Below are 12,500 nucleotides of genomic sequence, written 5' to 3' on the forward strand. Positions count from 1 at the left end.
AGAACAGGTAAAAGGGAAATAGGCCAATTATTGTTCGCTTGTTCATGATCACCATCTTTGGGAATAGGCACAACTTCCGCTATTTTCCAAGACGAAGGAAAAGTTGAGGAGCCAATAGAGGAATTAACTATCATGAGATGTAATTGCAGGAAGAATAGGTGCAATACAGTCTTTAATAACACGGATCGGAATGTTATCAATTCCCGAGGCTTTGTTAGATGTCATTGACGCTATTATGCCTTTTATTTCCTTGCTGTCCGTATAACAGCAAGTAGTTTGGCAGGCTGAACTTGTTCAATTAACTTACCATTAATCATGACGTTAAGAGAATGATCATTTAGACGATCAAATTTCTGTTGAGTCGTAATCAAGAGAGATTTAGTTTTAGTTTTCGCAGCGCCGTTGCACACATTGTCACAATGTTAAATTTCTGCTAAAAGTTTCAACGTGTAACTGCGCTTTAGGTATAGATCTGGAGGAAATAACACAATAAAGCCTTTTTAGTTGTATTTACGTGTGTCTAGGCTGTTTTCTTATTACTTATGTCTTGCGTAAACGAATTATTGCATGCTCTTGGAAATTTACCCTCTCAAAGCCTGGAGAAGTCGTTGTCATAGGAGATGGAAATTGTTTTTACAGAGCTATTGCTCTTTCGAGGGATGGAATGAGAGATGAGAAACACGAGGAAATCCATAGATAGGTTAAGTTCTTGTTTGATTGAGAAAAAGTCAACGGTTTTTGAGCCGCTACTATTTTCTACAAACTCTGTGAGAGTCAAATCACTTTAATGAAGTACGCTGATTCTGCTCAAGCCAACCATTTCAATCTCCTTCTGCCTCGAGGTAGCTGTTTTAATGCCTCCTTCCATAGAATACAGCAGGCTCTATTTCGATAGATTTTAGAAAAATTAGAAAAGCCTGATACTCAGGTTACGATAGATTTAGATCCCACCGTGGGGAATATGCCCCAGCTGTTACATGTAAACAAACTTTTTCTTCTGTCAAACTGCCATCTACAAGTATTAAAGTCATTGGATTTAAGCAAACTTATCAAGCTCCACTATGACTTCGACCAATACGCCTTTAACCGTCATCTTCATATACTAGTTCTCTGTAGAGTCTAATCTTTGGAGCAGGTCTTTGAGGTTTTAGTACTCACACAATCATCCTCTCCTATCACAAAGTTGGTGCAGGATATTTAGAGGTTCTGCAACCTGGAACAAAATTATCAAAACCGTGAATTAGTCACGATTACTTGTTCTAGCCCACGACAAAACGTCATTGTTATTCCTGGGCGAGTAAAATCTTAATATTTCTACATAAGGAGTTAGAATCTTTTGCTTCCCTAGGTACCTTTGATCGTTGTCACAACCCCACAAAGTAGTACAACTGAAAAGGCTTTATTGGGTTATTTCCTCCAGATTTGTTCCTAAGGGCCTCCACAGACTAGGGATTTAGTTGTCGACAACTATTTGTGATCGACAACTAAAAAGTTATCGACAACTAAAAAACGTAGTCTGTGGCACAAGTTGTCGACAACTAAACCCCAAATTATTAGTTGTCGACAACTAAGCAGTTTCCCTTTTCGAAAAGGGAAACTGCTTAGTTGTCAACAACTAATAATTTGGGGTTTAGTTGTCGACAACTTGTGCCACAGACTACGTTTTTTAGTTGTCGATAACTTTTTAGTTGTCGATCACAAATAGTTGTCGACAACTAACTCCCTAGTCTGTGGAGGCCCTAAGTTTGTAATATTGTGAGAGACCATTTCTCGACATTTCACAATAAACCTTACGCAAGCAAGGAAGTTTATCAGCTAATTTTATCTCATATCTCACGGTTATTCAAACAAAAACTTACACTTCTCACGCATCAACATTGCCCAAATCGATTTCTGATAAAACTTTGTCGAAAAAGGCATCGATCTTTCTCTAAAATCTTTTTTTTTTGGGACGTCGAATAAGTTTCCGCCATACATTTTCTCACATGTACAGCGACTTGCAATGTTTGCCCTCTGGCGACCCCTCAACCCTTTGCGTATAAAGCGTGGATCCGACCGGGAAAACTCGTTCATTGGGGCCGTCTCGTAAAGAAGACAGCCAAATGCTTATGGCCTGGCTTGTACAAGTTTCGATAACTTGTTTAGACGACAAGACGGTGTCATGTACCAAAACTCGTATCAGGGCGAAGGAAATCTGGTAACGGCCGGCATCTATTCGCTGCTAATACCCACCAGGGAGGAAGAAATTCAACAGGTCAGTTGCAATACATGAATGATTTAGGCGACTTACACATTTTCTAAGCGATATTATAATAGCGTGTATTTCTTATGTGAGCTTTTGCGTGAACACTAATGACGAGTTCGAGCTCTGCGATACCCTCGGATATTACAGAAAATAATCAACCTTTTACTTTTCTAGAGTTATATTACCAAGTCTTTATTCCGCTGATAAATATCAATTGGAAGAAAATATTGACAACTGCTTACTTTCAGTAAGAAATACAATTGAGGATCATGAGTTCGAGGGACATTGTATAAATGAATGATTTTCCTCAGCGGATCAAAATGATGGTTGTTCTACAAACTCCCTGTAAAAAGTTGTTCTCTCGTTTCATATCTCAGTAAATTAACCTTTTCGCGATAAAAAGCCGACCACTATGATTGCTCTAAAGATGCTGAATTTCGCTAACGGGTTTGTGAGCCCTGAAGGAGAATTACGACGATTGGCAATTTAACTGTAAAGGACGACAGGGGTCCTTCAAAGTTCTTCAATTTTAACAACTACATACATTTCCGACAAAAGCCATTGTTCCCCGATATCAATCAGCCAAGGCATGGGATTAAAACCAAAAATAATCATGATGTTGGATAAAACTAAAGGTAACCCTTATTTCTCTAACAGATCCTTCGTGAGATGGATAGCTATCTGTGTTCATCTTCTCCTGCAACGCTACCGGTGGAAACCTCGTCGTATCTTCCGCAACCCAAGCTTCAAGAAATGACCATAGGAAAGAAAAACTGCCGCTTTCCAGAGGCAGGAATGACGATGGGAACGTGTACTGTTGCACAGTCGGCGTCTATTCCAGCTCTAAATCTAAGACACCAGTGGCCACAGGTAACTATGCTTGCAACAACGCCGTCTTCTGTGCACACAACATCGAACGATGATGCAGCATATGGATGTAATTTCAGTACACATGCACAAACAGTCCAACCTGTTTCCGATAACAAAGAACTGGAACTACATCATGCCTTTCTCTGTGATTTCCCTGGCTGTAAAAAGCGTTGTTACACCAAAAGCTCTCATCTCGGAAGTCGTAAGCGGATTCATACGGGCGAAAAACCTTTCCTGTGTCCTTGGAAAAACTGTGGGTGGTGTTTCCGACGTTCAGATGAGCTCAAACGCCACTATCGAAGACATACTGGAGAAAAGCCGTACGTATGTCCTCTTTGTGGAAGATCTTTTAGTCGTTCAGATCACCGATCTTCGCATATCAAAAAAATACATCCATTAATGTAAAGAACCCGTGTAGCGTTTGCAATTTCTCGTAACACTCTTAGTGGCCCTGATACATTTGCCCGCGGAGTCGACATTTTTGTGCAGCAATACCTAAATCAATCCGCGCACGTTCTTATTTTTCCAAATAACAAGAAGTACCTGGCAGACGTGATATAACAAAGTTGTACTTTTATCTATATCTCGGACTCACTTCTTAATATTAAGAACGTGATAAGTGAGTTAAATTGTTCAAAGCATATGCACACATATATAATATACGAGCGTTCTTTTCAAGAAGAAAACATATTCATGTCGATCTTTGCGTCCACGTTGGTTGCAAGGGTCTTTGTCAATGATTTTAATTTAGCGTAAGGAGCCGGTTAAATAAAGTTGTCATTTATTTAAAGATATTACCTGTTTACATTCTATATTCTCTACAGTTATTTTACCTTTCTGATGATATCCCTCTGCATTTGTTCAGTCGAGGAGATTTATTTTCAGAAACACCGGCCTTCATGAATGATTCTCTTGCTGAAAGGAAACTTGACAAACAATATGCTCACAATAATGTATAATTATTCTTTTTTCGAGCTGGCTCAACTCGCAATGGGGACGAAATCAGTCAATAAGTCGGTCGTTCTGAGGTAGTCTGTTTCACTCAGAGTCCAGCTGAGCTCCTCTCTCGCTTCCTAACACAGAAGCTCAGAAATGCATGAGGTCTTCCTTTTTCTCTGTTTCAAATAAATTGATGTTAGCTTTCTTTGAGAGTTCAAGAGCTTCATGTATGACAACGAGACTACTTTAGTCTTCATGATGTAAGATCGTTTTGAAAAGTAAAATAGATATCAAAACGTATTTTCTTTGTACCGCCATTAGTTTTATGACCGTCTTGAAAATGATCTTGAAATGTACGGTTTCAGAGAGAAGCATGGCGAGCAGTGATTTTTCTTCGAATTCTTCTTTTGTTTTTCTTTTGTTTGTTTTTTCCATGTATCGTGGGCATGTTTGAAAAAATTATTGGAGCCGTTTAGAAAGCCATTTGTGCATGACTGAAAGACTTCGACAAACGATATAGTAACTGACATGGCTTGATGACACAAATCAACTTCTAGTAAAAGATTATATATAAGCATGAACTCGTACAAGAAGGTTTAAATTATTTATTACAAATAACAGCTCCTAGACTGGTGTTATTAGGCTTACTATTGACTCGAAAGGCTTCACGAAAACACAACTGCAAATTTCTGACTGGTTTCACTGTGTTGGTTTTGCCGAATTATGGCTGAAGGTTTTTCGAATGAGCACGAGCAGAATACAATTCGTCTCAAGAGCGAGAGTACTTTGGAGAAAAAGACATCAGCGGTGAGCTTTAGGAAAATTTGTGAGACTTGCAAATATGTTTCTCAAAAGCAGCATTTTTTTCTAATTTTATACACTGTTTGTGTTTAATGGTGTACCTTTGCTCCAAGCCCAGTGTTAATAGTCCGTCAGTAGCGGGTTTGCGTTCGCTTCGAGACAGAGCTGAATTGCTCAAGACGTGCCATATGTTACATAAGGAAAGTTGTACACTTAATTTCCCGAAAACGCGGGGGATGTCAGTTACAAAAGTTGTTCCTGGTTGAACGTTGAAGGAAGGAACTACGTGTTTGACAGTATAAGCCACAGTGAAAGAGCATGCATTTTCGAGGGGGTCAATGCACGTGGTTTGGCACAAATCCATCTTTATTAAATGTCCCAAATATTTTTCTTTTTTCAGCTGAGCTGATTGTGAAAGCCGTTACTGATGCAGTTACACCTCGATTCTTAATTTCATTTAATGTTATACATTTGGAACGGTTGTTGTAATAAGCAGACAAGCAATTCAGCCGAAGAATGAAGGGGGTAGTTTTTAAAGAAACTGTGGTGCCGCGTCGGTGGGGAAGGAATACACAAAAATTTGGTTTTATCAACGGAGTTGATAATGTAAATTCACCACCGTAAAGGAATTCTAAAAGCTGACGTTTCGAGCGTTAGCCCTTCGTTTTCTAGATTCGCTCTCGCTTTTCTTCGTCTTCGTTAGAGCAAATCGAGGTATTATGTGGTTTGTATAGCTTTTTAGTAGAGTAGGAGCTACGCTATTGGTGGTAACAGGGCAACGTAAAAAACAGGAATGCATTAGTTAAATGAAAAGCGTTCGTTAATACCGTGGGGGTTAAGGGTTCCGATTTGGAAGATGAATTTTTGTTCCAGATTCTTGCGGCTTTCCGTCGTACCTAGATGTACGGAAAGGCCGCAGATAGCCATGTGTTGTTTGGAGTGGTTAGGGAGATTAAAATGACGAGCGACTGGCTTAGATGGATCTTTGTCATTCTTCTCAACATCGCGAAGGCGTTCGCGGAATCGATCGCCTACAAGTAGTCGTCTACCTGTCTCGCCTATGTATAATTTATTACATAACGTACAGGTTATGCAAGGCACATGTGAAACGAACGGTGATCTTAACAGATCGCTTTGGTCCCGATATTTTCTTTCTAACTAAAACGTTGCCTACGTTTTTGCCGCGTTTGAATTAAATTAGTGGAGGTTGCGAAAAGATTCTACCAGTCCTGGCACTTTCAACTTTGTGCGCGCGCTCACGATGCAAAACATGTCCTTTCATTCTGATCCCCGATCGTTTCACATGTACCTCCGCAAATGTCATTTATTGCATAACCCGTACGTTATGTAATAAATTATACATTGGCGAGACAGTTTTGGCGACCGATTCCGCGAACACCTTCGCGAGGTTGAGAAGAATGACAGAGATGCATCTAAGCCAGTCGCTCGTCATTTCAATCTCCCTAGCCACTCCAAACAAGACATGGCTATCTGCGGCCTTTCCGCCGGTATATCTAGGTACGATGGAAAGCCGCAAGAATCTGGAACAAAAATTCATCTTCCAAATCGGCACCCTCACGGTATTAACGAACGCTTTTCATTTAACTGATGTATTCCTGTTTTTCACGGTGCCATGTTACCACCCATAGCGTAGCTCCTACTCTACTATAAAAACTACACACAACCCATAATTCCTCGGTTCACTCTGACGAAGGGCTGTTTGATAAAACCAAATTTTAACCAATTCAGCGGGTATATCAAAGACAAGAAGTTTGTTTACATACCTGATTCTTGACTGGCAGCCAGTTCTTCATGCAGGGGATAAGATGGCAGCGACGACTCTTAGTTCATATTTAAACTAATCTTTTCTCATTCTTATCCAACCTGTCAGTCAGTATGAGCGATCCACAGTAAAAGTGTTTTTTTTCCTTTCAATGTGTCATAAGTTTCAAGATACGGCTGCACGCGATTTTTACGTCCATTAATGTTTCATTGGTTGTAGAGTGCTGATAAATGCGTGTGGGCTCCGTGGCTAACCAAAGGTGCCATTTGATGATTGTACAATATGAAAAAAAAATGGTACAATAAATTGTCCACGAGAACGCTCTCATGCTTTGCAAACCAGCCCATGCATTTAGCAGGAATAGTAGGGTAAGAACCGCTGCTGGTTATCCTATAGCATACCTTGTATTTATCACTGATCAACAGATGAGCTTCAAACCGATGATGCGAAGGCAGTTAGGGTAAAATATTCACATGTTATGGAGGTGGCTGAACTTTTGAACATTCTCACCAAATAGTAACCGGAAGAGAATTTGTTGCCCACACTAAAAATTGTAAAGGAGCTTTAACGCTTATTTTCGTTTCTTCTACGTCATTTCCTTTTGAATACGTGACTAAATACATTAACAGCCATCACCGATCACGTTTTAAATTTTTACATCAAGCACTGAAAAGAAAAAAAAAAAAGATCTGCACGCAGTTTTGTAGGTAACGATATATCATATAAGTGACTAGCTGACAAAGAAGACGTGTAAGCCAATCGTGATAATATCAATCTAACGCAAAGCAAAGTCGTACCGCACAGTAATTTTCAGAGTTTTATCTCGAAAAACGGAGTTAAAATTTTCGGTTCAAAATAACTCTGTTTTTGGGAGTAAGTTTAACTCTTTAATGTAACTCCAATTTAAGGGTTAAAATAACTCTTGTCAAAGAGTCATTTTAACTCCAGAAAAGTAGTTATTTTAACTCCACATGCGAGTTACTGTAACTCCAAAAATGGAGTACAAATATTAGGTTCAAAATGACTCCTTTTTGAGGGTCATTTTAACTCCCAAATTTAACTCCAATTTAGGAGTTGTATTAGATTGAAAATGGAGTTCCTTCATCTCTACCCCATCAAAGACTATGCACTTATTGACTGAGTGGGAGGGCCGGACGGGAAAGTATTTGGCCCGAGGCCATGGCGTACGGACCGAGCGCAGCGAGGTCCATGCGCCAATATTTCCGGACCGGATCGGAACGGATCGGATCGGACCGGATCGGATTGACCAAACTCGGACCGGATCAATAACACCAGAAAACGCGCTCAAATTCTGTGCCTTTCTCTCTTGTGTAGTCGTCTCCTCGTTTATTGAGACTCGTCGAAATGCTTTTTTTTTTTTTCCAAAGGTGATTAAGGATTCCGTTTGGAATTCTGAAAGATACGATGCGGTCAACATGACGAATTGACGGCAATAAGCGAATTAACTGCGTAGACAACGGTCTTCTTTTTCAAACATAAACTGACGACAATTCTTTACTTTACCCCAGTCCCTTCTAATTGCACAATAGCCTGATTTAGCAACAGAACGGGAATGTCAGTTGACGATGGCGCGCACAGCAAAAATATCCACATTAGGCCATATTAGAGTAGAATCCCAACTATTCTGCGGGCTCTCCTTTCGTCAACTGACCTTCCCTTTCTGTTGCTAAATCAGGCTATTGTGCAATTTTCAGGGACTGGGGTAAAGTAAAAAATTGTTGTCAGTTTTCATGTTTGAAGAAAAAGACCGTCGCGCACGCAGTCAATTCGCTTATTGACGTCAATTCGTCACATGGTATCTTTCATAAGTCCGCTTCGGAATCTGTAATTACCTCTGGAAAAAAAAACCTTTCGACGAGTCTCAATAAATGATGAGACGACTAGACAAGAGAGAAAGGCACAGAATTCGACTTTTCCTGTCTTCAGCACGTTGTCTGGTGACCGTCTCCTTTTGGCGGGGATTTTGTTATAGATCCGGTCCGTGTTTTGTCAATCCGATCCGATCCGATCCGGTCCGATTCAAATCCTGGTTTTGCGGCTGCGGAGAGCTAACAGACCTTCATATTAAAACAAAAATTGAAAAGTACGTGCTCTTTTCTTGTTAACACGCCATACTAATTCAGTCAAACTAGTACTACTAATAGACCACTTTCATAAATGGCGACCAACTTTACATTCTTTTGTATTTATGTTAATTAGACCTACTGCCCTCGTTTTAAAAAATATATTCTTTTGAAATTTGCTCGTCGTAGCGAGGTTAGTAGGGCTTATTAGCATTAAAGCAAAAGAATAATTTATTTGGCCGCCATTATGAAAGAGGTCTATGGTTATCTTTGGAAACGGATGTAAAAGGAAATTTATTGCCCAGAGGAAATAAATGGATTTATGCTGAGCGTGACATGCTTAGTTAGTTATTTCCCATGTTGCAGTTTGGGCATTTCGGTCATCCGGGATATTTTCTTGAGTACATGTACTAAAGTTACTACACGTACTACACCTGCTACACGTGCTACAGCTACTACAGCGACTACACGTACTACAGCTACAAACTACACATACTACACTTACTACAGCTACTACACGTACTACTACAGCTACTACACGGTCAACTACTACAGCTACTAGAGCTCTAGGCCGTAGCCAGTATGAGGCAAACCGAGGCACTTGCCTCAGTTATTTTTAGTGATTTTTTTTAAAATAAAGCGTGATTCTAGTCTTTAAAATGTAATCCTCATAAACACCTAAAATACCTAGGAAGAGAATTTAACCATGGACATTGCCTCAGTCATGATTTTTTTCTGGTTACGGCCCTGCAGCTACTACATCTACTACAGCTACTACAGCTACTACACCTTCTACACCTACTACAGCTACTACACCCACTACACTTACTACATCTGCTACACCTACTACAGCTTCTACAGCTACTACAAGTTCTACAGCTACTACAGTTACTACAGTAACTATCACGGTACTACAGTTGCTACGTGAACTACACGAGCTATGGCTACTACACCTCTACACGTACTACACCCGGTACACGTATGGTACTTTTTGTACTACTGGTGATGTGTACCCCAATATAGGCGGGTGACTATGTGGTGACGTAACATGATTTATATGCCAGCTATGGGCTGGGAGAATCAAAATGGCGGACAAAAGACATCGCCGTTCTTGGGGGGAGTAGAAAAAACTGACCATTAGTCCATGGACTACCCTGACGGACTACCCAAACGGACTATCCAAAGAATACTATTTCAAGTGAGTACGATTGGTCGTAAGCAGTGTCACAATTAGTGTAATTAGTGCCTGAACATCCATTTTAAATAGCATTGGTCAACAGTACTTACGTCTAAGCACCCATTTTAAAAAGGTTAGCTTTCAATAATTGTTGTGATTGCCGATTACTTCATGTAAGTGAAGTGAAACTGGTGCAAAAATTATTGAAAGCAAACCTTTTTAAAATGGGTGCTTAGGCTTAAAAACTGTTGACCAACGCTGTTTAAAATGGATGTTTAGGCTTAGCACTAATTGTGATGGCGCTTACGACCAATAGTACTAACTTGAAATAGTATTTTTGGGTTAGTCCGTCGGGGTAGTCCATTGACTAGATGTCAGTGTTTTCCACCCTCCCCCATTCTTTTAAGATTGTTGATGATGATAGAGGAGGAGCCTATAAAGTGTCAATGAGCAAAAAAAGACCTTGGCATATACCTTGGCATATACGGTACTCGTTACAGTATATTGGAGTGTTCTGCCTTACTGAGATCTGCTGAGGAAAGATATTAAGAACATTTATTGGTTGGGTTCCTGAAAAGGAACAACCATGCATTGCTTGATGCCATGCAAATGGCGAAATATTTACCAAATTTTCATGCAAAAATTGACCGTGCAAGCTGCAGGAATCTTGCAGATAAGTTTACTCAGATAACAAAAATTATTTGCTCTCATTTGTGAAATAGTTTGAGCTTAAATAGTTTGATTTCCTTCTTGTTTAATTTTGTTTACATTATGAATTTTGAGGGATCCAAATGCAGCAGATGTGATGGCTAGAGGTGCAGTGGCTTGAAGAACAGCAGCTGGCAGTGCAGTAGACTTGCCACAAGTCGACCTCATGATAACCCCAGAACAAAATGTTTCGGCGAGCGAATCGTGATTTTTCGTACGCGAAGTGTATCTAGGCGAAGGACTTTTCGAAAGTCTAGCAGTGCAGTGGCTGGCGGTGCAGTGGCTGGCAGTGCATTGGCTGGTGATGTGGTGCAGGTTTGATGTGCTGTGGGTATAGGTGCAGTCCCTAGCAGCGCAGACACGTTGGTAGATGCAGTGGCACCATCTACATCAGTGGCACTTGCAGTTTTACTAAAACAGTAAGAAAAAGAATGGTATTAACTCTACATTGACAGGGTAATGTCATTGTGATTATAAGAGCATGAGGACCATGTAAAGTATTTTTATAGATAAAAAAAGTTAATCAATGTAGAGTTGCTTTTCCGAATTGGAATTGGAAACAACTAAGGCTATTGTTTTGCAGTATTTTACTCTGTAATGCACTTGTGGTGTAATTTAGAACAAATGAAAAAAAAAATGCCCAATTTAACATTTCCTGAAATACATGAAGCCATTGTGAGAATGTTTAAATTGAGCGTCATCTTCGAGATAAGCTGAAATATCCTCGAGCTTCCTTCTCTTACAAGAATCCTGCCGGCATCGAAGGGAGCCCGGATATGTGATTGGAAGAACAGACAGACTTTGGCACGAGCAGCCACGATGAGCTAGGACGAGGGATGGTCTCAACAAACGGTAGATAACTAATGATTTTCAACGAAGGATAGTGAGCACAAGGGCCTCGATGAAACGCTAGAGAGCTGAGCACACAAACACTAACGAAACCTGATACTGCTACTAGTGACGCCAGCGACCGCGTACAAATTAATCGTTTTAATGAAATCAAAACAACCAAATTCTTTAATGATTCTACTGACCTCTGCTCTATATCCTTTTTGACACGGACATGCTCCTTCACATCTTTGAATGCTATCCATACTTTGCAGGTAATACATTGTACTCCACAAGTCATCTTCACAAATGAGAAAAGAAAACATGAGAAGTTTTGCCCATCTTGCACATGAGGAAAAGAGGGAAGATCTCAAAGTATAATAATAGCAAAGTGTGATTTAATACCTAAGCCTCTAAGGCAGAATAAATTTCTAGCAAAAACCTTGTGTGGAAAAATTGTGCTCCTGTGAGTCTTCCATTAGGGTCTGAGCATGAGTGGGGTGTCGCTAGTTTCCAGTTGACTTACATACATTTTTTTTTATATCATTCAATGCAGATAGAACATTAACATGCAAAGTATGACACATTACCTTGTTGTTTTCTTGCTGTTCGAGTCTTGCTCCCTGGGCATGTTATCAGCATAAATATCCGTCTTAAGCTCTGGGTCATGTGTTCAGCCTCTTCTAGAGTGGAGGTAGCTGCACTCATTATAACCCAAAGATGGACACTGGATGGATACTGATGGATTACTTGTGCTGATAACATGCCAAGGGAGCAAAACAAGGGCAACGAGAAAACAATAAGGTAATGTGTCCAACTTTATTGTGCTGTGAATGAAACTTAGCTCCGGTTGTTGAAAAATTATACAAGAAAATCAACCATATGGGTTTAGAAAATCTTAGAAAAAAACTGAAATACCCCTAAGTACTTGGTTATTTTGCCACAAATACGGGAGACTCAAGTAAAATATGGGAGAGGTGATGTTTTTACCTACTCTCTATTATCTGAATCTAAAGAGCAAAGGCATGCATTGCTCACCTACCTCCTCTTTCTCTCCTTCACTCA

At 40.0% G+C, this 12,500-nt stretch overlaps 1 protein-coding gene and 1 long non-coding RNA gene across 4 annotated transcripts in view; one reads left to right on the forward strand and one right to left on the reverse strand.

The window, feature by feature from the left end:
• Positions 1–7,293, reverse strand: part of LOC137970171 (uncharacterized) — a 7,423-nt gene extending 130 nt beyond the window's left edge. Inside the window, exons 1-4 of one of the 3 annotated variants that reach the window (XR_011116771.1) lie at positions 7,040–7,293; positions 6,640–6,887; positions 3,949–4,230; positions 1–1,213 (exon numbers count right to left, since the gene is read on the reverse strand). The exon at positions 1–1,213 is cut by the window's left edge and continues 130 nt beyond it. This is a non-coding gene — a long non-coding RNA (uncharacterized lncRNA). Of the gene's footprint in view, positions 1,214–3,948; positions 4,231–4,956; positions 5,300–6,639 lie in introns of those variants that run through there. The other 2 variants (XR_011116770.1, XR_011116772.1) reach the window with 2 other exon arrangements.
• On the forward strand, positions 1,868–3,914 carry LOC137971166 (Krueppel-like factor 5). Its single transcript, XM_068817912.1, has 2 exons — positions 1,868–2,254; positions 2,903–3,914. Exons 1-2 carry the CDS (start codon positions 2,162–2,164, stop codon positions 3,518–3,520), a joined length of 711 nt encoding a protein of 236 aa, XP_068674013.1. The 5' UTR covers positions 1,868–2,161; the 3' UTR covers positions 3,521–3,914.
• Positions 7,294–12,500: the final 5,207 nt, after the last annotated feature.

The sequence above is a fragment of the Montipora foliosa genome, chromosome 9 (genome assembly GCF_036669935.1).
Source record: "Montipora foliosa isolate CH-2021 chromosome 9, ASM3666993v2, whole genome shotgun sequence".
Classification (NCBI taxonomy): domain Eukaryota; kingdom Metazoa; phylum Cnidaria; class Anthozoa; order Scleractinia; family Acroporidae; genus Montipora; species Montipora foliosa.